Source organism: Stenella coeruleoalba (assembly GCF_951394435.1).
Source record: "Stenella coeruleoalba genome assembly, chromosome: 11".
NCBI lineage: Eukaryota > Metazoa > Chordata > Mammalia > Artiodactyla > Delphinidae > Stenella > Stenella coeruleoalba.
Window position 1 is genome coordinate 86664478 of NC_137157.1, and position 27838 is coordinate 86692315.

Consider the following 27838-nt stretch of genomic DNA (forward strand, 5'->3'; position numbering starts at 1 on the left):
TACCGTGAAATCAATCTATAAAATCCGTAGATTGATGTAATCTGCAGGACAGTTTATAAGAATTATGAATCCTCTGCAAATTTAAAATAACTCTTAAAAAAAACTCAAAGGCATAAAAGGGGGAGTTTCAAAATTAAGATTATCAAGACCACAACCAGTTTCACTAGTCACATAAGGTTTTTTCATACAAGTGATAAATTTATTACCCTGTAATGGTAAAATGATTACAGTGTTTTGTAGTCTCTAATGTTTAAGCATCAAGAAAAGCAAGTACATTTGGTTATCAGGTTTTAACCTTATTTGGCACCAATATCTTACTCCTTACTCTGAAATATGATGTAAAAATTACATATTCAAGTGAATAATAAAAATGAAGTCAAAACTCCACTTCCTGAAATACTGCTTGGCCAATTACTATCTCCTAAAAGGACTAGTAGACAGATATTAACTAAAAAAAAACAAAACAAAACGCCAAATACCTGGCACATCCTGCTTGTAGCTATTTAAAGTGAATTATTCTAACTCTTGTGAAGTGGAAATAGCAGAGAACCTTTGTTCAGATCCAGCTCCACCACTTCCATTCTATACTTATTGTTTTGAGTAAGACACTCAACTTGCTTCTTCATCTGTTAAATGGAAGCCAAAATAATACCTACCTTGCGCCAGAGTTGTGGAAATGAAATGATTAAGGCATTTAAATCGTGCAGTGCTAGGCAAGTGTGTTTTATGGGTGTATGTGTATACTAGGTACATGGAACAACTGTGGTAGATGCTGACTGTATAAATTAATGTCAACTTTCAAATATCTACTGGTACCAAAGAAGGAGTATACAGTAAAATGATAAATGACACATGCTTCATTGTGCAGTTCACATCAATTTTTAATTTTCTTGAAGACATTCTCATTCCTGCCATGCCTGTATAGTTCAGGACAATTTTTCCAAGGTTTGCACTCTCTACTTTACCCCACTCAAGATGTTTCCTTAACTAGACATTAGAGTAAATGTCAAACAGAATTTGATGCTATATTTTCAAAATATTTAGAGCTGTGAATTCCTTATAACACTAAATATAAGCCATTGTGTTTATTTTTATGTTAACAATAGAATTCCTAGAACTTTAGAATACTTAACTTTTAAATCCAAGTCAATAAAGATTGTTAAAAATTCTACTGCTCATCAAAACATTAGCAGATGGTCAAAATAACTAATATACTTTAGATGCATTATAATACGCATGACATGGTTCTCTCTCTTTAAAAAAGTACATTAAAAGCCAATTAGTTAAAGTACGAAGTTTTCCAGGGATCAAAAGTAATGATAGTAACAACTGAAACATACCATAACAATAAACGTCTTAATGTCCCGAAAAAATGAAGCGCATTTTTGTCAGTCTCCACATTCTTTCTAAGAAGCTTTAGAAAAATGCTACTAATCCCTTCAGAGATCTCGCCAAAACATGACTTTAAATATTATCATCTAAAATCATGACTCTCACGTTGAAGCATTACTGTATAAAGATTTTGAAACGCATACTGACATGCTGTACCTTAAGACTGCATTTTGTTACAATTCCAACTCTCTTCGATTCCGCAAAGTTATTTTAAAGGACACTAATTCATTATTCTTTTACACAACGATTTATACGTTTTTAAAACTTTCTCCCCAATTTGATCACCAACGAAATATAAGTTACTAAAACCACTTTGGAGACCATGTTAATGACCACACATGAGGAATTCTGGAAGCTCTGATTAAATATAAAAGAATAGTCTTCACTTTTCTAAGTAAAGGAAAGTGATGGTTGGGGGTCTCCTCCCTGAACAAGGAAGTTCTGTTACATCCAGGCGAAACCAGCCATGTTGGAAAACACTTGTCAATTACGGTTCTGACAAGTATTCGCGAACACGGCTGGATGAAGCTACCTTGTGTACCGAGGTGCGTACATCAAGGCCCTCTTCGGCTCCGCCACAGGATCTGGGCCTACTTTGGGGATTGTTTCCGAGTTGGAGCCGTCCTTAGGTCCGTACGGAGTGCAGAGCCGAGGGGAAAGAGGGCGGGGAAAGGAGAGTTGGGGGGAAAAGGGTTTGAGAGTTGGAAGCCGCTATCCGCAGCGAGAGGGGCGCGGCGGCCGGCAGAGGTTTCCGAGTTGAGAGCCGGGGGGAGGGGCCGAGGATTCGGGGAGCAGGGGGATCTCAGCAAAAAGTCCCCTCGAGGGGCCTAGGAGCGCAAGAGGAGGAAAGGAAGGGGAAACGCTTCCGTGCACTGACCTGTCCTCGGAGTCCATGCGGCTCAGGGGTTCCCCATCCGACGACATCTCCAAGCTGCCTCGCCGGCCCGCGGAGGTCGCGCTGCTTCCGCCTCCCCCGGTCCCGTAGCCCTCATCGCCGCCGCTGGAAACGACGCTGCTGCTGCTGCTGCCGCCCCCGCCGCCTCCCTGGCTGCCCCGCGGTCCCTTGGGCTCCTCCAGGCCCTCCTTGCCGTCCCCATCCCCGCTGCTGCTGCTGGCGGCACCGGGGCTCAGCGAGCGCGTCTCGTCGCTGCTGCTCCCGCCGCTGCTGCCCACCAGGCTCTCGGCGCTGCTCTCCTCCTCGCCCCCGCCACTGCTGCTGCTCTCGTCCTCCTCCTCCTCGTCCTCCTCCTCGTCCTCCTCCTCCCCGGCCTGGCTGGCGCTCTCGGGGCTCGGCTCCGACATCGTCTCCGCCTCGCCGCCCCCCACTCCGCCGCCGCCTCCACCGCCCCCACCGCCGCCGCCGCCGTTCAGCAGCAGCGCCGCCACCGCCTCGGCCTCCGCCTCTTCTTCCTCCTCCTCTTCCTCCTCCTCCTCCTCTGGCGGCTCAGCCCGACCCCGCGCCGCCGGGCCGGGGCTGCCAGGGGGCAGAGGGCTCAGGCGGGAGAGCTCCTCCAGGTCGGCCATGTCGGTGATAGCGGCGGCCATGGCGGCGCCTGCTCCTCCTCCTCCTCCTCCCCGCCGCCGCCGCCGCCTCCCTCTCTGGACTCTCGCTCCCGTGCCCCCTCCCGAACGCCCAAAACTCCGCCGACGCCGCTGCAGACCAGGAGGAGGGCCCGCGAGCTGCGTCAGCCTGCACACGCGCTACGGAGCCCGCGCGGGGACAGGCGCGCGACTGCGCGCACTCACGCGGAGACGGCTGCGCGCCTGCGCGGCGGCACGCGGTGGCACCTCCCCCCCCCACCCCCGGCCGCGGATTCCGCGCCCCCGCTGGTCCCTGCCCGGCCTCCGCCCCGACCCGCCGAGGACTCAGAGTTTCCGCGGGGCCTTCCCACGGCTTCCCTGCCCGCGCGGCGGGCGGGACACGCGGAACGAAAACCTGAGCGCTAGCCGGCGATTCTAACAGCCCACCGAGGTCTCAAGATAAAGTCATTCATTCCGGGGGGTGTTTGGGGAGTCCCCGATGCACAGGCGCTGAGCTAAGAATCGAACAAGTCCCTGGGCTTCTGAGAGCTGACAGTCTACGAGGAGAGGCGATTAAAATGAGTAAAAATCAATAATACAGTGCGAGGTACTGAGTCCATACGCGCGACATAGAGCCACAGGTTATCATCTAACCTGCGTTCGAATAACCCGAGGAATGGTTAAATCACAGTCTCAGAGCAAACATGTGTGTTCTAGATCTTCAAACTTTTTAGCTCCTGAGCCCTCTCAAACGATTTTGTACATCCTTATACGGTTTGAAGTGACATCCACATTTTTTCCAGCTTCTTATGTTTTATAACTGTCACACTTTTTTAAACGTAGCCAATGAACCCTAAATACCATAGGGATTTAACACCCACCAATATACACTTTTTAGAATCCGATCTCTGTTATGCTTGGGCAATTTCCATCCTTTATCTTCTGGGACTCGTGTACATTTTACATCCTGTCCTGAATTTTATCTTAATAATATATTTTATATTCGAACTGTTTTATTGATCATCTTATATTTCCTTGTAACAAAAATGTGTACAGAAATTGAAATTTAACGGTTGTTTTTAAATCTCCTGTGATCATAACACTCTTAAGTCTTATTATTTCAACTGATCAAAACAAATATATTTCAAAATATAAATAAATATTAAACACAAAAGTAAAGTTTTGTTGGCAATGCACCTCACAAAGATGGAATTGAATACTTTTTTAAACTAGATTATTTATCAGTGGATGAGTATTTCTAGAATGAGAACGAGCTGCTTCAATTCTATTCCAAGCTTTCAATTCCATGGATGTAAGCACTGAGAAAACTTGTTCACATAAATAAGTACATGAGAATTAATGGAGTTTTGTTACAGCAATGCAACTCAATTCTTTGAACTCTTTCCAAATTATATGCCCCCAAAAGTCACACAACGATCTAACAAGAAAAAAATACTTTTAATGGTCTATCTGCTGACAACACAGACTAGATTCTCTTTCAACTTTGTTGAAAGCAAGTAACTGAAAACCACCTGACTTGTAAAAGGATGTGTTACTCATTCTCATTCACCAGTCAATAGTTCCTTTTTCGGTGTTGTGGAGGTTTTTGCATCACCGGGGTACAGCACCTTAGGAAGATGTGAGGTGGGGCAGAATTATGCCTTTTTTTTGGTAAAGTAGGGGAGGGGCAATTGGGATAAGGGAAGCTGCAAAGGAGCCCACATTACCCTCTGACCCCAGAGCACATTTTCCGGCAGATCCTTTCAGGTAAAAGGGAAGTGAGAATCAGAGAACGGATTGCCTTAAAACAGGCTCGGTGCTCATACACATCTTAGAAAGTCTTCATACACCATGGATACCCCAGTATTATGTCTATTGCCTTAGGCCTTTGGACAGCTGTTATATGTTCCATATGTTGCCTCAAGGGAAAGCAAAAATAAAAATAAGAAATAATAGTAATAGTATGGGGCATTATGGCTTACAGATACCTTTCACACACACATACAATGCAAAATGCTAACTGCAAATACGTTAACCTCAAAGCCACTCTTTGAGATAGACTAGGAAGGTATTATCTTTCTGTGTTGTCAGTTGAGAACTATTAGAGGGACGTCCCTGGCAGTCCACTGTTTAGGACTCCACGCTTCCACTGCAGGGAGCACAGGTTTGATCCCTGGTCTGGGAACCAAGATCCCATGCGGCGAAGTGAGGCCAAAAAGAAAAAAAAAGAACTATGAGAGAGTTTAGCTGAAAAGTGTGTATTAAGTGTATGTGCCAAGCACTGTATGAAGCCCTAGAGATTTTGGCTGAGTTTGGCTGAGTTATTTAAGGAAAACTTAACGAAGAATGTAGGATTTGAACAGCTGTGTATGTAAGATATACTACATTTAAGTTTAAGTCATTTGAGCTGGATCTTGAAGAGTGAATAGACTAGAATTCTGTGTGAGGGGGAATTCTAGGACTGAGAAGCAGTAACACTGGAAAAGCATAAAAATTTAATTTGTGACTGTTAATTAACCATGAGAAAACGAAGCTAAAAAGCTGAAAAAGAGTTCAAGATGAGATTACAGAAAATCTTGAATAAAAAGATTGACTTTGAAAGATGACAGGTATATTTATATACCACAGTGTGTGTGTGTGTGTGTTTGTGTGTATATATATTTAGAAAAAATATTTTTTAAAGGTGTGCCATGATTAAAGTTATAAGGGTATCTAATGTTATAGATGATATGGAGAAAAATGTGAAAAGACTGAAAGGCGAATGGAGATTAGACACGTGGAAATGGCAGGTATCAAAGCCACAAATGAATGCTCCGACTGCAGTATTTATACTTGAATATGAAAACGAGCTATCTTAGAACTGGCTTTTTGGAGAAAAGTGAGTTTCCCATCACTGGAGAGGTTTTCTGTTTTTTTAATTGCAAATTTTCTGAAAATTTGAAAGAATTGGATAATAAACACCTATACACCCGCCTAGATTCATCAATTACTAACATTTTGCCACATTTGCACAGTCTGTGTCCCTCTGTCTCTGTTTCTTTCTCTATGTCCCCTCCCTCTCCCTCCCCCCTTTCCCTTTCTCGCTCTCCCTCTTGGTTTAGTTGCAGACATCATTACTCTGCATGCATCTCCTTAGAACAAGGCCACTCTCGTACATAACCACAGTGTCACAATGTCATTATCGCATTCAGTGAAGTGTCTGACTAAAGGCAGGACCTCTGGGTGATAGAATTTTTTCAGGTGACATCAGGTGAGAGGTTGGATGAAATGCAAGCAGTGTGGTCTGCAGACCAGTACCCATCCACCCCCTGTTCGTTACCAGCCTGCAGCTAGATACATGCTGAAATTAGCTTCAGGAAACTTTTATAACAACATGGTAGAGTAATTTTACATCTGCTGAACCTAATAATAAAAAATGGAGGCTTATTTTTTGATGTCATCAGTTTACTTTTTATCTTATAATTCTGGTAATTCACTTTTTAAAAATTTATTATCTTATTTATTTATTTATTTGGTTGTGCCAGGTCTTAGTTGCCGCTCACAGGCTCCTTAGTTGCGGCAGGCGGGTTCCTTATTTGCAGCATGCATGTGGGATCTAGTTCCCTGACCAGGGATCGAACCCAGGCCCCCTTCATTGGGAGCGGGAGTCTTAACCACTGTGCCACCAGGCAAGTCCCATCTGGTAATTCACTTTTATTGTATTCTTCAAAAGCCTCAGTCCACTGGTAAGTAAAAAACTGATCCTTCAGTTGAGAATCACTGTTCTATTTCCCTCCTGCCTGCTTGGAGAGTATGTGATTCTATGCATAATTATAAGTTACCCAATAATACACCATTGCATACGAGCTATTTGATTAGGAATAGTATTCAAACTCATCAACCACAGTACCAATGGGTCAAATTAGCAACAATAACTTGAATTTTACTGGCGCTTCTACCTACCAAGTCTGCTAACACAGGCAGGTCATTGCCAGTTTTCGGGGAGCCCCTGGGGTGGGAGGATCTCTGCTCACCCAGTGGCCCCCTCCCCTGCTCTGCTCCTACCAGACACTGCAGGCTCCTCCTACCGGGGCCTGTGATACAAACAAAACAGCCAAAGCCATGGTGTAGCCTGAAGAAATGGAGATCGCTGTGTTGACCTCTTTTAGGGGAACCCCGGAGCAGACTGCTTGGCCCAATATCATATATGATTTTCAATGAAACAGGTCTTTATGGTATTACTCAGAGCTCTGTCTCTCCTAGGAACCCAGACATGCTTTCATGGGCCTAGACTGGTGATGGATTTGAGTAACAGCTACCCCAAGCTGCATTTATTACTCCCCATCCAATGACTAAGTCTTTCTTATAGGGCTTCTCTGTCTAATTCTCTTTTCCACGAACATGAGTCCTGTTCAAGGAAGCAGTCTCAGCCCCCAGGCCAGCAGGTTTCTTTCAGCCCTGCCTCACCAGTTTGCCAGACATGCCGAGACATGCTTGAACCCCAGCATCAGACCCAGCTTAGATTCAGGCTGAGATTCCTGCTATACTACATGTACGATACTTCTGAAAAATTCTCTAAAATATGCAGCCATAGCAGGTTTTGCACCTTTATTTGAGGTTCCTCATTCTGCTTGTTGACACTGCCATGGTGAGCAGAATCAGTAGCAGTGTAATGACCTCATTCTCTGATTGACTTGACATCGAAAGAAAGTACATGTGAAAAGAGAGAACATCTTACTGAAAGATGGAATGACAGGATCTTAAAGCTGGAAAAGAACGAGAAAGCTGATGAAAGCTTCCCCAATCTGTAGACTGTCATCCAACAAAAATACAACCAACTGATTATTACGTCTGTTTGCTTGTTTTTTTAAATAGAAGAAGTATCTTACATCTACTGTAGCACTTTCTGGTTTCTAAAGCATTGTAGCATCCCTCATCTCATCGAACTGGAGAGGCTGTGTGGTGCGGTGTTAAAAGCATGAGCTCTGGGGGCTTCCCTGGTAGTGCAGTGGTTAAGAATCCGCCTGCTAATGCAGGGGACACGGTGCGGTGCGAGCCCTGGTCTGGGAAGATCTCACATGCCACGGGGCAACTAATCCCGAGGGCCACAACCACTGAGCCTGCGCTCTACAGCCCATGCTCCGCAGCAAGAGAAGCCACCGCAATGAGAAGCCCACGCATGGCAACAAAGAACCAACACAGCCAAAAATAAATAAAAATAAAATAAATTTATTTTTTTTAAAAAAAGTATGAGCTCTGGGGCCAAACTGCCTGGGTTCAAGTCCTGTTTCTTCCCTTTACACATGTGACCTTGGGCAACTTACGTCTGTTCTCTGATCTATAAAAGGAGGTTGATAATAGTATCTCCCTCAGGGTTGTTGTAAAGATCAAAAGCTGAGTATCCCTAAGGGGCTCAGAAGAGCACATGTTAGTTACCATCATTATCATCTGTCAGCATCATCTTCTTCATGATTAGTTTTTGAGTTACAGTTTCTGTCGTCAGTAGGACCATTTTAAGACGTAACTGCTTTGGCTGGTAACTTTCGACAATAAGGACATCATAAGCATGTCTGGTATTGTGAATAGTTTCTAATTTTGAATTTAGTAAACTGCTTTTTCTATAAACTAGCAATGAAAGGATAAGCAAAATGTGAAAAGTGAATAACATAAATACCATGGTTTGGTTTTTTTAAAATGACAACTTAGTTTTCACTCAAATGAACGGAACTTTACTTTACATCTTAACCCATCAGTGTCGATTTCCTACTCTGTCTTCAATCCCACCCTCTCCACTGGCTCTTTCTTTTCAGTTCATTAACACAATCAGGTCTTTTCATCCTTGTAAGTATTGATTCTGTTTTCATCTAAACTTCTAAAACTCTGAACAAGGGCTTCCCTGGTGGCGCAGTGGTTGAGAGTCTGCCTGCCGATGCAGGGGACACGGGTTCGTGCCCCGGTCCGGGAGGATATCACATGCTGCAGAGCGGCTGGGCCCGTGAGCCATGGCCGTTGAACCTGCGCGTCCGGAGCCTGTGCTCCGCAATGGGAGAGGCCACAACAGCGAGAGGCCCGCGTACCGCAAAAAAACAAACAAACAAAAAATAAATAAAAATAAAAATATGAACAAGAGTTGCTTGTTGCACTCTCTTACCCCCCATATATTGTCCCTCTACTGCAACATGATATCCAACCCCACTACATTTTTGAAAACTACTCTCAGTAAAATCATTAATTGCCAAACCTAGGGGATACTCTTCAGTTCTTGGCTTACAACTTTGCTATCACACTACGATGAAAATAAGTCTCAGGTCAAATTCTGCGTTGTGCACTTTGTGGCATATTCTCCTCTTCTCTCTTGAATTCTACGATGCCACACTTATCTATAATAGATTGCCAATACCTTTCATCATTTCTTCTTGATCTCCTGTTCTTTAAATGTTGGCTCCCAAGTCTATATACTTGGCCAAGTCTCTTCTTGTTCTACAGAGTCTTCCTGGTAAATAACATCCAGTCTCCCGATTCTGATCCCTTGTTGATGAATCTTGAGAGCCTCCCAGATTCATCCTCCACATGGCTGGAGAGCACCAATGCCTCCCTACGGCAGAGGATCCCTCATTTATACAGCACCAATATAAAAACTTGTCTGTGTGTCTGTCCCACAGTCTTCTCATGTATTGCCAATTGACTTCAGCCTTTTGGGTTCTTCAGTAACTGTCAGGTACTCTGAGTAAATATCAATTTACTCAAAGTCCACTGATTGGACTAGGCAGAAGTTAAGCATGCCCCCTCTCCCACCGAACATTGATGTCAGGTGGTAGCTTAAAAGGAAAGCAAGCCTTCGACGAAATTCTTCCAAATGTGTTAATTTTTATCTGCAAGTGGGCAAAAAAAGTTATAACCTGCGCATGTAAGGTTAAGGAAATCCTCACTCTCTGTCCTGAAGCATGCCTAAAGCATCTTGTAGGAGAGGCTCACTCTGAGGTGGGTGCAGCAATATCCAAACAGCAGAATCACTCAACCTTCTATTCAGGTCTGTCAGTAGATGCCTCCAAGAATTGAACAGAAGATGGACCTAGAGATGATCACACTAAGTGAAGTAAGCCAGACAGAGAAAGACAAGTATCATATGATCTCACTAATATGTGGAATCTTAAAAAAAAAAGATACAAATGAACTGATTTATAAAACAGAAACAGACTGACAGACATAAAAAACAAACTTACGGTTACCAAAGAGGAAAGGGGGGTGGGGAGGGATAAATTAAAAGTTTGGGATTAGCAGATATAAACTACTATATACAAAATTGATAAACAACAGGGCTTACTGTATAGCACAGGGAACTGTGTTCAGTATCTTGTAATAAACTATAATGGAAAAGAATCTGAAAAAGAATATATATATATATATACGTGTGTGTGTGTGTGTGTATATATATATATATAAAAAATACATATATATGTAACTGAATCACTTTGTTGCACACCAGAAACTAACACAACACTGTAAATCAACTATAAATAAATAAAAAACAAAATTAAATAAAAAACAAAAATAAAAGAATAAAGAAAACAATAGACACTATTTTAAAAAATTGAATAGAAGGCACTGGGGAGAAGTAGATAACACAGAACCATATAGAATTTAGACTGAGAAGGTAGTAGGCTGCTGGGCTTTCTAGCAACTTATTCACCATATATTGGATCTACTGAGTGTCTCCTATGTGTCAAGCGCTGTTCTCAGCACTGGATATAGACCTATGGTGGGTAAAGTCAAGAAAAATTCCTACTTTCATAGAGCTTACTCTCTGGTTAGGTGTTCTCATACCTCATTCTCACAAGAGTGACAGGGCTGTGAAGTCTTTCTAGCCAGCCATATATCTGGGACATCATTTATTTCACCAATGAAAATGTATTTCTAACATCCCTTATGCTAATTAATGAACCTTCTGGTATAAATTTCAATAAAGATCCTTGAAATGCTTAAGTAGCCACCTGGGGAGTATGGATTCCTGATTAGGGCACTTCAGATGATAACTAACCACCTCTGGAGTGTGAATTCCTAATAGGGTAACTCTAATGATAACTAACCTCCCCTAGAGTGTAGATTAAAGTTAATTTACACACAAGTACATTACACTGTTTATAAGGAAGTATTTTAAAATAAATTATTACAGAGGCAATATGACAACATGGCAGGAAGTATGGTTGCTCAGAACTCCCAAGTTTCACATAGAGATCTTTTTTTTTTTTTTTTTTTTGGCTGTGCCGCAAGGGTTGCAGGATCTTAGTTCCCCCACCAGGGATTGAACCTGGGCCCAAGGCAGTGAAAGCACAGAGTCCTAACCACTGGAACGCCAGGGAATTCCCCACATAGAGATTTTAAAATGCTGAAGCACACTACCTCCCTAGGACTCCCAGATCCTTCCCAAGATCCAGCAACTACAGGGACAACAAAAGGCATCAGGACACCCCCCAGGCCCCTCCTACTGTCACATGGTTTCTATCCATTCTGAATGGCGAGTGTCCATATCATTCCAATCACTGAATTTTTTTTTTATTATTATTATTTTTTTTTTACGCGGGCCTCTCACTGCCGTGGCCTCTCCCGTTGCGAGGGACAGGCTCTGGACCCGCAGGCTCAGCGGCCATGGCTCACAGGCCCAGCCGCTCCGCGGCATGTGGGATCTTCCCGGATCGGGGCACGAACCCGTGCCCCCTGATTCGGCAGGCGGACTCTCAACCACTGCGCCACCAGGGAAGCCCCCCAAAAATTTTACTTCAAGTAAAAGCCAAGAATCCAAAGGGAGAATTGGGTCAGGCACCCAGAATCCTCCAGTGTTCCTCATGAGAGACCCCTTGAAGGATTTAGCCTAGAGCATCATTGCTAAAGGTACAGGCTACAGACCTCTTGGGATTTGTACACCCTACTTACACAATGGGAGGGAATATTTTTAGAAAAATCACATATCTTGGGAATTCCCTGGTGGTCCAATGGTTAGGACTTCACGCTTTCACTTCTGAGGGTCCGGGTTCAATCCCTGGTCAGGGAACTAAGATCCCTCAAGCTGCGCGGTGAGGCGAAAAAAATTAAAAAATCACATATCTTCAATATCTTTCATTTGGCCGGAAAAAAACCCTCTAATTTCCAACATTTATCCTGTTGTTCCACAGGCCATTGTTTTTACCAGTAAAATCCATTTCCCACGTTTGGTTGGCAAATTATAAAGTGTCATGGTTGGTCAAGTTACGGGTAACAGAAGCATTTGCAAAAGCTGCCTCTGAAAGCAAGAAAACCACCACCCCTGGCCTGCGTGTTATTTTTTTTTTTCCTTTAGCTTTTCATTATAAACATTTTTTTATACATACAGAAAAGTGGAGAGAATAGTTTAATGAACACCCATATACTCATAACCTAGTCCTAATACTCTTAACATTTTATCATATTTGCTCAAGTATTACATAGTTAATTATAGACATCATGATATTTCACCCTTAAACACTTTTTGTGTGTGTGTGGTACGCGGGCCTCTCACTGTTGTGGCCTCTCCCGTTGCGGAGCACAGGCTCCGGACGCGCAGGCTCAGCGGCCATGGCTTCACGGGCCCAGCTGCTCCGCGGCATGCGGGATCTTCCCGGACCGGGGCACGAACCCGTGTGCCCTGCATCGGCAGGCGGACTCTCAACCACTGCGCCACCAGGGAAGCCCTCACCCTTAAATACTTTATGATGCATTTCTAACACCCTAATACATTTCCCCATGATCACAATACCACCATCACACTGAATAAAATTAACAGTAATCCCTAATATCCTCTCATGCCCAGCCTGTACTCAGATTTTCACATTTGTCCCCAAAAGGCGTTTACAGTTGATTTTTAAAAACCAGACCCAATGAGGATCTTGCCTTTCATTTGGCTGTTACTGGCTTGTACCTTCCAGATTAGAATGCTGGTAGCATCTGAATTACAGCCTAATCTAAGTGGTACACATGTAATATCCCCAAATACAGGCTAAAATATGTTAAAGAAAATTATAGAACTCATAATGACTTTACTAGATACTTTTACCAACATCATCTCATTTATCTCTTTCCCAGAAAGGAAGAAGGTTTCCAAAGGACTCAGCCAAGCTAACGTGTATTCTCCGTAGCAAAGACCTTTCTAGTCAATTTGAGAATTCCAACACCACACTTGGAGAAACACTGGCCAGTGGTGTAATACGCAGACTCTCAGGTACGGCTCCGAAGGCTCCCTAGGATCTAGCCTCAGACCACTTTTCTACTGCCTTCTGTCCCCACGTAGGTACCCGGATCTATTCAATGTTTGCTGACTAGTCAGGCGGGGACTAGGGCGAGGAGAGACGCCTGGGACAGAAAACGCCTGGGACAGAAGAATGCCACGCCTGTGCTTGCATGAAGGCATCTTTTTAAATTTTGTGTCCTGGGTACCTTCCTCACCTTGCCCGGTCCCCACCCTGAGATCTCAGGCACCTCACCTGTACAAACAATTTCAGCACATCACACACGGAGTTTAGGATTTCCTCTTATAAACACTTTGGAAATCAAAGCGTGCGTTCTTGGTAACGGTCCATAGGTTACCTGAATTTTGGCACCTGAAGATCTGAGATTCCTAGGGCCTCTGAGGATCCAGACAAAGCCTACATGTGACTGCTGAAAGGTGCTTTTGTCAGGACAAGACAGCCCTGCAGAGGGTACACACTGGGCAGGCAGTTGCCTGGGAAGGTGCAAAACCTGCTTCACCCAAATGGCAGGGATCTACGATCTCTACCTCATATGCGGGTGATGAGAAATGGGTACTGAATGGACCTTTCCAAATCCAAGCCAACCATTTGCCAGGAGACTTTGGGCTTCACCTGACTTGGTCGTGCCTGTTTCTTCATCTCTAAAATGTGAGTGATCATCATTACTTTTTTTAGCATTATTGTGAGGAGTGAAAGAGTCGTAAGTAAAGCCTTTCTTCCTGTAACATAGTTGGTGCTCATTAAATCCTAGTTTCTCTAGAAGAGCTTAACAGAGAGTTAATACATCTGTTTCCTTCAGGAAATGTTCCAGCCGTGGTGGAGGTTTTGGACCTGCCAAGACCTGAGATGATGGTAAAAATAATAATGAGGAGGAGGGGGGAAGGGATGGTGAAAGGGAAGAGGAGGGAAAGGGTGAGGGAGAGGAAGAAGGAGAGGAGAAGGAGAATTTATTTATTACTATTATTTTTAATTTTATTTATTTATTTTTGGCCGCATTGGGTCTTCATTGCTGTGTGCGGGCTTTCTCTTGTTGCGGTCAGTGGGGGCTACTCTTCACTGCGGTGTGCGGGCTTCTCATTGCGGTGGCTTCTCTTGTTGTGGAGCACGGGCTCCAGGCGCGCGGGCTCAGTAGTTGTGGCGCACGGGCTTAGTTGCTCCGTGGCATGTGGGATCTTCCCGGACCAGGGATCGAACCCATATCACCTGCACTGGCAGGCGGATTGTTTTCTTTGTTTTTTTTGCGGTACGCGGGCCTCTCACTGTTGTGGCCTCTCCCGTTGCAGAGCACAGGCTCCGGACGCGCAGGCTCAGCGGCCATGGCTCACGGGCCCAGCTGCTCCGCGGCATGTGGGATCCTCCCGGACCAGGGCACAAACCTGCGTCCCCTGCATCGGCAGGCGGACTCTCAACCACTGCGCCACCAGGGAAGCCCAGGCAGGTGGATTCTTAACCACTGCGCCACCAGGGAAGTTCCAGGAGAAGGAGAATTTATTGTCTTTACTTCTGCCAGACATTGTTCTAAGAATTATATGTGGATTAACTCATTTAATTCTTCCAACCCTATGAGGTAGTAATTTGTAAAATCCCAGCGCAGAGATGCAAAACGGCCCTCTCCAGAGTCCTGAGGCTCCTCTGGTTAAGTGAGCTAAGGCAGAAGAGGAAATTCTCGTTGCTTTTTCTCTCGAATCCATGTGGATATCTGGCCACGCTGGGTCTCCTTACCTGGCCTGTGGCATAGCAGTCAGGGCACACACTGCCTGCCCAGGGGGGTACCATGCTGAAATGAGGAGCATCCTCTTCTCTGACCAGTTTCTAATATTGTGAGTTATCAAATAAGCTGTGCTGTTCGTATAACACTAGAGCTAATGATGAACACTAGATCCTAAGATGATTTCCTTTGTGTTTTATAAAATATGAGAGTAGGTTTGTTGGTTTGTTTAGTGGAGTTAAGTGGTTTCAGAAGATCCACTCCCAAATTGTAGTCCAAGTTCCCACATGCTGACTTTCAATCATTTGCCAAAAGCTTTGCCAGTCCTTTAGTTTATCGGTCAGCAAAATGACTGTGTGGTGCAGTGGTTAAGAATCCGCCTGCCAGTGCAGGGCACACGGGTTCGAGCCCTAGTCGGGGAAGATCCCACATGCCACGGAGCAACTAAGCCTATGCGCCACAACTACTGAGCCCACATGCCACAACTACTGAAGCCCGCACACCTAGAGCCCGTGCTCCGCAACAAGAGAAGCCACCGCAATGAGAAGCCTGCGCACCACAACGAAGAGCAGCCCCCGCTCGCCGCAACTAGAGAAAGCCCACGTGCAGCAACGAAGACCCAATGCAGCCAAAAAAACAAAAAAAAATGGTTGTGTGTTTCACGAATGGTGTGCGTTTCACGTCTGTTAGCATCTCTGAGAACTTTCAGTGAACCTAGTCACTTCTGTCATCAACTTCTCCAGGCCACTGATATGGAAGTTAACTTTAAGTAACAAAAGTTAGTTTACCCACAACAAATTATGCATTTTAGCATTTGTAAAGCATGTCATGTCTTCTCTCCATTGCCTCCCATGCAGCTCTTTACATTGCTGGCATATCAATGACAGATCTCTTCAAGCTCACATCAATGAAAGGTCTTCAAAATGCTTCCCGCCCCAGAATTCTTGGCTATCAAGATCCACATGGGCAGAAAGAGTTTTGATCATTTCCAGCCTTCCAGCAAACAGATCAAGTATGTCATCATTTGGTATTTTTATTTATTCAGAAAATACTGACTGAACACCTACTATGTGCCAGGATTTGTAGAGTCTCTGGCAGAGAATTCAGAAATCTTCTGCCGGTTGGAAAGGAGATGGAGAAAGCCTAGAAAAAGGAGAGAGGCAATTCCTAGAGGCACAGGGAGGCTGTGGAGAGAGCAGGGCGTTCGCACAGACTCCCTCAGCTAGAGAAAACGTCTGTGAAAAGACCAGACACAATGCAGGTTCTGTCTCAAATATTTGAATCTATTCCATCTACACCATTTGGCTGGCAGGAAGTCCCTGCTCTCTGTGGATTTACTAACGGGAGACACAAACCTCTGACATAATGAAGTGGCAGGAGGCATGCTTTACTCCAACTTCCCTTGAAGGGAGAATAGTGGCTAAAGTTTCTTCTGTTAATCCCAGGGCACACATTTTCATGTGGGTGCACTTGCTGGTACGCAATTATCTGTTAAATCCAACAGGCTTCAGCTCTGTAAGATACAGAAAATTAACTCATTGGTATTTTCCAACAATAAGAAAAAGGAGGCGTAGCAGCGAAGTTTGGACACTGGGCCCTTTCTTAGAATGAGACAGAGTTTGATCTCTTAGAGGAGAAGCTTTGCTTGTACTGTTTTCTTGCCCTGGTCTGCTCCATCCTTGCACATTTCTGACAACTACACAAGCTACAGGCTGAACTCAGTTCCCTTGATCGTATTTAGCCATCAGCGAATCTGGGGAAAACTCTAGATTTTAGAAGGTTAAATCAGACAATAATTCAGAAAGTTTGCTTTTAAGGAGAGGCAACATAATTATTGCTCTGAAGAAAATTTTCATGCAGTCCACAGATAATTAGCTACAAAACCTAAATTAGATGCAGTACTTGCTACATCGACTTTCTGTAACCTAGAAAAAAAAAGATTCCTCAGCAAAGCCCACAACATTGTAATGAAAAAAGCCATCTACTAAGCCTGGCCTGATTGACTTGGTCAAATGGTATATAAATTAAATCCATCTGAAGAATCTGATCTCCAAATGGGATTTTCATTTCCATAAGACTGCAGTTTAAAAATGTATGTGAAGTAAGAAAGAATAAAATCATTTCCCCCCACGCCTGGTGAACTTGGCAGCCCACGTGGAAAATGAGCCAGCTCTTCCCCTGCTGAACAAATCCATTCAAAAGGATTTCATAGTTTTCCTTCCTTATCCTTTGGAATGTGGAAGCCATTTTCCAGTGGGTTTAAAAAAAAAATTCTGAATTTAACCCTTTGAGAGAAGATATTCATTCACTTTTTCTATTTCTCTAAGGGTATGGAGAATAATGCAATGGAGTTTTTGTTTGGTTTTTTTTGGTCTTTTTTTTTTTTTTTTTAGCGCAAATGCTATAGGCAGAAAGTTGATTCAACATTATTTAATGAGGATCCAAGGGAAATAGTTGTGCCTAATATAGTGCAAAATTCTGTAACTGAACTAATGTGATTTTGCAGCCATCTGCCAGGGAAATACCAATGCAGGTAGATTAAATGATACAGAAAACTTTTTTTTTTTTTTGCTTTGGTATTGCAAAATTAAATAAGCTAATTAAAAACACCAGTTGAAAAAAAAAACACCAGTTGATGCAGCCATTATGGAAGACAATATACAGGTTCCTCAAAAAACTAAAAATAGAGTTTCCATATGATTCTGTAATCCCACTCCTGGGCATATATCCAGAGAAAACCATAATTCGAAAAGATACAGGCACCCCAATGTTCATAGCAGCACTATTTACAATAGCCAAGACATGGAACCAACCTAAATGTCCTTCGACAGATGAATGGATAAAGAAGATGTGGTACATATATACAATGGAATATGAGCCATTTAAAAGAATGAAATAATGCCATCTGCAGCAATATGGATGGACCTAGAAATTATACTAAATGAAATAAGTTAGAAAGAGAGACAACTGCCATATGATATCACTTATACGTGGAATCTAAAATATGACACAAAGGAACATATCCATGAAACAAAAACAGACTCACAAATATAGAGAACAGACTTGTGGTTGCCAAAGGGGAGGGAGTGTGGGGGAGGGATGGATTGGGAGTTTGGGGTTAGCAGATGCAAACTATTATATATAGAATGGATAAACAACAAGGTCCTACTGTACAGCACAGGGAACTATATTCAATATCCTGTGATAAACCATAACGGAAAATAATGTGAAAAAGAATATATGTATGTATAACTGAGTCATTTTGCTATAGTACAGCAGAAATTAAATACAACATTGTAAATCAACTATACTTCAATAAAATTTTTTAAAAAATCTTCAGTTGAAGACTGCTAGCTTTTGTAGTCAAGTTGGATTCTTTCTGGAGTGTCATTCTTCCCTTGTCTAGTTTATCGCCTATCCTAAGCCAAACTCTATTCCAGGTAGAAAAGATAAATACATATTTGCTTATATATGCATAAAGTACATCTTCCAGAAGAGAAACACACACACACACAAAAAAAACTTGGTAATTTTTGCATATTTTATATTTTCTTTTTCTGTATTGATCAAGACAACTTGTACACTGGGACTCACAAAATGAAGCCAGCCTCCGTGGCCTGGCCCACATCACAAATTTCAACCTAAATCAGCCTGTGTTTATGGGAAACACCTGTCAAGAAACTGAACCTAACCAATCAAAATCCTCTAACTCAGCTTTCACTAGCTTACCTGACCATAGAAAATAGAACGGCTGGCCTTATAAGGAAATCCCCCACCTCCTAGCCCATCATGCCCTATTTCCACGTTACCTCTTCTAATACTCTGTAAAACTCGCTCCTGCCCCAGATCTTAGGCCACTGCTCCTGAGGCACTGGACTCCCCCAATCCATGGAATATTTCCCTTAAATAAAGGACATCAAACTTGCTACTAAATTGTTCTAGTTTTGTCATTTGACTAGTATAGGTAATTCATTCACGTTAATCCAAACTGAGAAAGGATATACAGGAAAAGTCTTTCTATCCCTAACCCCTAGCTGCCCAATCTTTCCTTTCCAAAACAGCTAATGTTGTAAGTTTGTTTTGATTTTGTTTTTGTTGCAGTAAGGAGTGTAACTCTTTCTGAGACATTTTATGGATATTTAGGTAACTACATATATGTATTCTCTAAATCCTAATCTTTATTTTTATACAAAGGGTAGAGTAGCAAAATATTAATCTGTGCCATACCTTTTTTTAACTCAAAATATACATTTGACAAAGGAGCAAAATCTGTAACAAGTGGATATCCACATCCAAAAAGAAAAAAAAAAGAGAATCTAGACACAGACTTTACATCCTTCACAAAAGTTAACTCAAAATGGATCACAGGGCTTCCCTGGTGGTGCAGTGGTTGGGAGTCCGCCTGCCTATACAGGGAACACGGGTTCGTGCCCTGGTCTGGGAGGATCCCACATGCCGCGGAGCAGCTGGGCCCGTGAGCCATGGCCGCTAAGCCTGTGCGTCCAGAGCCTGTGCTCCACAGCGGGAGAGGCCGCAGCAGTGGGAGGCCCGCGTATTGCAAAAAAAAAGGATCATAGACCTAAATGTAAAATGTAAAAAGTATACAACTCCTAGAAGACAGATTAGGAGAAAACCTAGATAACCATGAGTATGGTGGATGCCTTTTTAAATATAACACCAGAGGAATTCCCTGGTGGTCCAGTGGTTAGGACTCTGCATGTTCACTGCCAAGGGCACGGGTTCAATCCGTGGTCAGGGAATTAAGATCCCACAAGCTGTGCATCACAGCCAAAAAAATAAAAGAAAGAAAAGAAAGAAAGAAAAAACGATAACACCAGAAGCATGATCCATAAAAGAAAAATTGATGAGCTATTTTTTATTAAAATTAAAAACTTCTGCTCAGTGAAGGACATTGCCAAAAGAATGAAAAGACGAGCCACAGACTGGGAGAAAATATTTGTAAAAGACATATCTGATGATGGACTGTTAGCCAAAATATACAAAGATCTCTTAAAGCTCAACAATAATTGGGTATCGTGAAAATATATTTGGTCTTTGCCCCCAGTTCCTAACACAGAACTCCTAAAACCCTAGGAATTTTCTGAGTAACAGGAGTATCTTTTTATTCATAACCAGCCCCTCCCACCACAATGGATTTGTGCTAATGAGGTGGCTCATGGTGGGGCCCTTAGAAAACCTAGACCTAATGATTAGAGAGTCAGAGCTCTCAGCTCCACCCACCAACCTCAGGAGGCTGGACATGGAGCTCTAAGAGAGTTGGTGAACCCATTCAAGTACTAGGAGGGTGGTATATACAGAGTGGGTGTGAAAGCTTCTTGATTCCTCCTACCCCCATACTTTGTCCTGTGAATCTCTCCATTTGACTCTTCATGAGTTGCATCCTTTATCCTAAATATAATTAAAATGCTTTCCTGAGTTTTGTGAGCCATTGTAGCAAATTATTGAACATGAGAGTGGCTCATGAGAACCCCTGAATTTGTAGTTGATCAGGCAAAACTGTATGTAGCCTGGGTATGTCATTTGCAGTTGGCATCTGAAGTGGGACAGTCTTTTGAGCCTGAGCCCTTTAACTTGTGGGATCTGATGCTAACTCCAGGTAGACATTGCCAGATGAATGGAATTGTTGGATACCACGTTGGTGTCAGAGAATTGGAGAATTGATGGTGTTGGAAAAGACACAATATATTTGGTGTCTGGGGGGGGAAAAGCCTCGCAATAAGAAAATGAACAAACAACCTGATTAAAAATGCACTGGATGGGAATTCCCTGGTTGTCCAGTGGTTAGGACTCAGTGCTTTCAGTGCCGGAGCCTCGATTCAATCCCTGGTTGGGGAAACAAGATCCCGCAAGTCGTGTGGCAAGGCACCCCCCAAAAAAGATTTTTTAAATGCACAGGACTTGAACAGAGAAGATATACAGATGGCAAGTAAGCATATGAAAAGATGCTCAACATTATATATTATTAGGGAATTACAAATTAAAACAATAAGATATCACTACACACCTATTAGAATGGTGAAAATCCAAAACGCTGATAATACCAAATGCTGGCGAGGAGCCACAGGAACCGCAGGAACTCTCATTCTTTGCTGGCTTAAGGCAAAATGCCACTTTGGAAGACAGTTTGGCAGTCTCTTACAAAACTGAACATACTCTTACCATGCAGTCCAGCAATTGTGTTTCTTGGTATTTACCCAAGTGTGCTGAAGAGTTATGTCTACACAAAAACTTGCATACACATGTTTATAGCAGTGTTATTCATAGTTACCAAAACTTGGAAACAACAGAGATGTTCTTCAGCAGGTGAACAGATACACAAACTTTTTTTTGTTTTTTGCGGTACGCGGGCCCCTCAGTGTTGTGGCCTCTCCCGTTGTGGAGCACAGGATCCAGACACACAGGCTCAGCGGCCATGGCTCACGGGCACAGCCGCTCCGCGGCATGTGGGATCTTCCCGGACCGGGGCACGAACCCGTGTCCCCTGCATCGGCAGGCTGACTCTCAACCACTGCGCCACCAGGGAAGCCCCGTTTTTTTTTTTTTTAATGAGGTTAATCTTACACCTGGTGACTCTTTCAAAATGATTCATATTATTTTTCCTGAACTGACACAAAATTTTGAACAGGTCATGAAACCTAATATTTATTAGTCAAGGAGAACTACTGGAGCACTGGTGACCCAGGAGAACAGCTCACAGTTAGGCTGAAAAAGGAGCAGGTGTGAGCCAGAGAGCGTGCAGCACTTTGTGGGACCTTAAGGGATTTTGGTCTTTGGTCCATAAACAATGGAAACCCTTTGAAGGGTTTTGGGCTGTTTTTACTTATACCACTCCTGACACCACTTCTGTCTTTTCCAACACCATGACTCCAACACTTTGATGCCAACTAGATGTGCAAGAATTCAATTCAATTCTGACACGATCTACCCGGAGTTAGCGTCAGACCCCACAGGTTAAAGGGCTCAGTCCCACAAGACTGCTCTCACCTCAGACGCCAACTGCAAGTCCAGAACACTCTTACTTCTGAATGACCGACTATAATTTGGGGGTTCCCAGAACCATCTCCTCAGATTTAGAAATTGGCTAGACTGACTCACAGAGCTGAGGAAATTGCTTTACCTGCTGTTACTGGTTTATTATAAAAGACAGAACTCAAGAACAGCCAGTGGAAAAGATGCGTAGGGCAGGGTATGGGGGAAGAGGCTCGAAGCTTCCATGACCTTTCTGGGTGGGTGGGCCATCCTCCCAGTACCTTGATGTGTTCACCAACTAGGAGCTCTCCAAACTCCATTATTTAGAGGATTTTATGGAGGTTTCATTATACAGGAACAAATGGTTAAATCATTGGTCATTGGTGATTGGACTTGGTGATTGGTCTCAACCCCCAGCCCCTCTCCCCTCTCCAGAGGTCGGGTGTGGAGGGTGTGTGTGAAAGTTCCAACCCTCTAATCACATGGTTTGGTCTTTCCTGGTGAACAGTCCCTAGCCTAGAGCTATCTAGGTGTCCCCAGACACCAGTCACCTCAATAGAATACAAAAGATTTTCTTATCACTCCAGAGATTCCAAGGGTTTTAGGAGCTATATGCCAGGAACCAGGGACAGAGACTAAATCTTTATTATTATTATTTTTGGCCATGCGGCTTGCAGGATCGTAGTTCCCCTACCAGAGATTGTGCTCCCTGCAGTGGAAGCGCAGAGTCCTAACCACTGGACCACGAGGGAATTCCCTAAATCTTTATTATTTATGATACTACAGATTTTAAGTGGAAGGATGTGCTCAAGTTTCCATTTTTGTGCAGGGGGAAAATGGATTGGGGGGAGATAAAAAGTTAGTGTTGATGGTAGTTTGATCTGGGAGACGGAGGAAGAGATGAAGAGAAGAGCATACACTTGAGGAATACGAAGGTCCAACAGCAGGACTGGGAGGCAGATGTCGGGGGTAAGGCAGGAAGAGCCATGACTGCGATAGCTCCTTGGGGTCTGTCTGCGCAGCTGCACAGAGAGTGACGCCAATCATGAGCTAAGAACTGGAGGAGGACTAGGTTTAGAGCGAAAGTGTGTGAACTCAGTTTTCAGCACGTTGTATTAAAGGTGCTTTCGAGACATTCAAGTGGAGATGTCAAACATGCAGCTGGAGATATTCACCTGAGACAATGATGTGCTTCCAGATATTTCTGTCTAGGGCTAGTCCCGATATCACGGGGGACAGAATATCAAGTGAGAAAAGCTGGAGGCTGAAGCATGGGTTGATAATGTAGTTTATGAACTTGACCAAATTCTCTTCCACTCTTCATTTGGTTCCTAATAGGTACTGAATAAATGTTTGAAGAATAGAATCTTTTAATATTTTCAATGGTTATTTGGACCTCATCCTGGGCTGCTCATAAGAGCAAGTAAAACATTGGTTGGTATGTCTCCCTCCCTAGTTCCCTCTCAGTTACACATTTTTTAGGGAGTGGAAAGGAGACAACACTAAGAATCATTTCTTTGGTGTCTGGTTGTAGCACAGTAGAAAAGAACTCTAACACCACCGTCTCACCAAACCTCACTTCCATTTCCTCTGGAAATCCTTTCCTTGTGTTCCCCATCCCATAGAAGAAAATCCCATCTTTGTATCTCCCTATATGAAAGATACACTTTCACGGCAGCAACACCCATCATTCCATTAGAGCATCAAGTGTTTCTTTGTTTCCCTGCAAGACTGTGAGCTCTTTCAAGGCAGATATGTTGTCAGAATCCATCTTTGTATCTCTAGCACATTGCTTAGCTCAAAGTAGGAAGTGCTCAATACATTTTTTAAATCAAAACTTTACTTTTTAGTGCTGTTTTAGGCTCACAGCAAAGTGAAGCAGAGTACAGAGTTCTCATATACCTCTATCCCTACACACACATACCTTCTCCCCCTATCCAGCACCAGAGTGGTACATTCGTTACAACTGATGAACCTATACTGACACATCAGAATCACCCAAAGTCCATAGTGCATGTTAGGGTTCACTTTTGGTGTTGTACATTCTATGGTTTGGACAAATGTATAATGACATCCATCATTATAGTATCACACAGAAGAGTTTCCTGCCCTAAAAATCCTCTGTGCTCTGCCTATTCTTCCCTCCCGCCCTCTAACCCCTGGAAACCACTAATTTTTTTACTGTCTCCATAGTCTTGCCTTTTCCAGAATGTCATACAGTTGAAATCATACACTATGGAGCCTTTCCAAAATGGCTTCTTTCATGAAGTAGTATGCATTTAAGGCTCTTCCTTCTCTTTTCATGTACTTTTTAGTGCTGAATAATATTCCATTGTCTGGAGGTACCACAATTTATTGATCCATTCACCTCCTGAAGGACCTCTTGGTTGCTTCCAAGTTTCGGCAATTATGAATAAAGCTGAGATAAACTTGTGTTCATGTTTTCTGTGTGAACACAAATTTTCAGTTCATTTGGGTAAATACCAAAGAGTGTGATTGCTGGATTGTACGCTAAGAGTATGTTTCGTTTTCTAAGAAACTGCCAAGCTATCTTCCAAAGTGGTTGTACAATTTTGCGTTCCCATCAGCAATGAATGAGAGTTGCTGTAGCACTACTACACACCTATTAAAACAGCCAAAATATCTTTAAAAAGTTTTTAAATTTTCTACCTAAATGGATAGATTATATTTATTGGTAAGGTGCTGTGAAAAACCTCAGAGCTAAGAATTACTCTGGGGTTTCCCTTTAGGAAAGCCCCGAACTCAAACTTCTAAAACTCTGTGAAAATTAGATTAGAACTAAAATGTAGGGGCTTCCCTGGTGGTGCAGTGGTTAAGAATCTGCCTGCCAATGTAGGGGACACGGGTTCGAACCCTGGTCCAGGAAGATCCTACTCGCTGCGGAGCAACTAAGCCCGTACACCACAACTACTGAGCCTGTGCTCCAGAGCCCATGAGTCACAACTACTGAAGCCCACACGCCTAGAGCCCGTGCTCCGCAACAAGAGAAGCCACCGCAGTGAGAAGTCCACACACTGGAACGAAGAGCAGCCCCTGCTTGACGCAACTAGAGAAAGCCCACCGCAGCAACGAAAACCCAACACAGCCAAAAATAAATAAATAAAATAAATAAATTTATTTAAAAAAAAGAAATAAAATGTAGATTTAATTTATCTGGTTCCAATTAGTTTATAAAAAGTATTCTCTGTATTTTTATGAAAAGCGTAACATTGGCAGATTAATAAGAACAAGAAAGAAGTAGTTACCGGGTGTACCTGCATGTTGATTAGGAGGGAAATTTAAATGAAGAAGTTAATTAAAAATTTAAAGAAACACTTCAGGAAGTTTTTAACTCTTTGCTGATTAAAATAAATGACAATAATTTGTTGCTCTATATCATTTTGGAAGAGATAGGACATTAGGTCATTAATATCTGCCTATTTGTAAGATAAACCCAAGTCGTAAGTTACATCTACAATGCTGTCCTTATTCACTCTAAATGCCCTTTAATATCCTACTAAGAAACCTCCTATCCAATTACTTAAGAACACTTCAACTTCATAAATTGTGAGCTGTTTGGACAGGTTGATTCAATTAAGAGTATACCCCCCCCCAAAAAAAAATCCATGTAACTATTGTTATAAAATTCTTTAAAATTATGCAAAAGCCATATGATCTTCCTGAGGTAAGACTGAAACACAAACAGAGCTGTTTTCTTTCTACTGTGTGTTATTAAGTTTAATTGCTTCATTCTCATGATTGCTTTTGAAAGAGAAGAAATCAATCAAGCTTTCACTGAAAGTGGATACCACTGCATTATGTATGAGGTTGGCAAGGGAAAAGAGACCTGTGACCTAAAAGGAAATCAGGATCTAAAGCACTTACACATGTGAGGCTCTTATGCGTCCAAATCTCCTTTGTCAAGAGGCATGCTGCCCTTGAACATGAACTTCAACATTATTCACTTAATATAAGTTTCTTAAGTTTATTTTTTAAGATCAGGCAGGCCCTTGAATGTGAAGAGGATGCTACTGATATATAAAAGAAAATATAAAGACACACTTTCCCCAGGAGTGTTGAAAAGGTTCTGTCTACACTGCTTTCTTAAATCCCTTGGGAATTTACAGCATTGTTTTTGAGGTGACAAAGCAGGATTAGAGGTGGTGATGATGGAAGAAAATGTGCCTGTGTCTGAATCCCTTGGTCCCCTGGGGGGACGCCTTTGGTCTCCTTGGCACCAGTGTACGACAAGCTGAGTGAGTTGGCCTAGATTCTTCATTTAAACACAATTATTTCACATCTGAAAATTTTTTAAAGATATGTGCAATTTATTTATTTATTTATATTTATTTATTTTTTTAATTTTTTGGCTGCACCCCAAGGCATGTGGGATCTTAGTTCCCTGACCAGGGATCAAACCCATGCCCCCTGCATTGAAAGGTGGAGTCATAACCACTGGACCGTTGGGGAAGTCCCTTGTACCTGAATGTTTTAAGTGAGATGCTAGGGGTAGAAAAATAACCCTTGTGTTTCTCCCCTCATTTCTGAATCTGTCTACACATTCAGTTTATTTCCCTGCTATAACAAGAGGTCACCACTAGGAATCGCCGAACATTCACAGTGACTGACTGATTGATTTGGTATATACATATAACATATACTTATATATATAACATTCACAGAGTTTTCTTTTTTAAATTTTTTTTTGAATTTTTGAATTTTATTTTTTTATACAGCAGGTTCTTATTAGTCATCAATTTTATACACATCAGTGTATACATGTCAATCCCAATCTCCCACCACGACTGCCCCCACCCCGCCACTTTCCCCCCTTGGTGTCCATACATTTGTTCTCTACATCTGTGTCTCAATTTCTGCCCTGCAAACCGGTTCACGTTATAACCCACGTTACCTTCCACCATAGTTCCAGAGCAATTTCTCATATTGAAAGCCTTCTCATCCAACCTGCCAGCAAGATTGTGCTTTATTACTGTTAATTTGTTTGTTATCTTTGTAGGCAAGATGCAACAGGCTGGAGAAACAGCTAGCAAAGATAGGATATCTTAGTTGGGAAGAAATCTTAGGAGGTAAAATAAGAATTTGGTTGGCTTCCCTGGAGGCGCAGTGGTTCAGAGTCCGCCTGCCAATGCAGAGGATACAGGATCGTGCCCCGGTCCGGGAAGATCCCACATGCCGCGGAGTGGCTGGGCCCGTGAGCCATGGCCGCTGAGCCTGTGTGTCTGGAGCCTGTGCTCCACAACAGGAGAGGCCACAACAGTGAGAGGCCTGCGTACCGGGAAAAAAAAAAAAAAAAAGAATTTGGTAGAGAAAGTGTCTTTTAATGGCCTTCTCTCTAGAAAAATCACATAGACTTCTGCTCTGACAGAGATTTGATTCTCTAATCATTATAGTTCCATTGAACCTAGATATCATTAACAACTTAAAAGCCATGTTTCTACAAAAATGCAGGCATTCTCTTCGTAAGTTTCTAGTTTCTCTTTTATTAAGAAACATTTTAGTCTATCAAATGGTTGAACTTGGAGCCGGGCTTCCAGAACACACAGCCCTTCTTTTGCAGCCCTTGGGAGGATGGAGAGGGGGCAAAGGGAACTAATAGTTTTTGAGCTTCTCCTTAGAGCCAGGTACAGGACTGGGGAATTTCCCAACTTCTTTTACATATAGAAGAGGAAACTTTGGGGGAAGTTATGATGTCTGAGGATGGGCAGATGGTTGGGTAAACCGTAAGCAGTGACCACAGTCTGGTTCATGCCACCATCCTCAGTACCTTGCTGAACAAGGGATCCCTGGTAGGAAGGGAGAAAGGCAGGGTTCACTGTCATTCAACTAGAGCAAGTAGTTGTGGGTGTCCTCTTCGTTTGGGCAGTGCTAACAGAGTGTCCCTCTGTGCCGTAACTATGTCTTATACATCCTATACAACATGCAGCACAACGCTGGAAATACGGTGGATCCTCAAAGGATGTTTATTTAT

The 27838-nt window shown here is 42.9% G+C and overlaps 1 protein-coding gene across 3 annotated transcripts in view; it reads right to left on the reverse strand.

Annotated features, from left to right (window-relative positions):
* AEBP2 (AE binding protein 2) overlaps positions 1-27838 on the reverse strand; it is a gene marked incomplete at its 5' end in the record, with an annotated part of 101339 nt that overhangs the window by 64427 nt on the left and 9074 nt on the right. The window contains one exon of one of the 3 annotated variants that reach the window (XM_079938045.1): positions 16215-16372. The exons of 1 other annotated variant lie outside the window; for it this stretch is intronic. In XM_079938045.1, the coding sequence (XP_079794171.1) occupies positions 16215-16243 (29 nt within the window). Of the gene's footprint in view, positions 1-2269; positions 2938-16214; positions 16373-27838 lie in introns of those variants that run through there. One more of the 3 variants, XM_079938044.1, reaches the window with a different exon arrangement.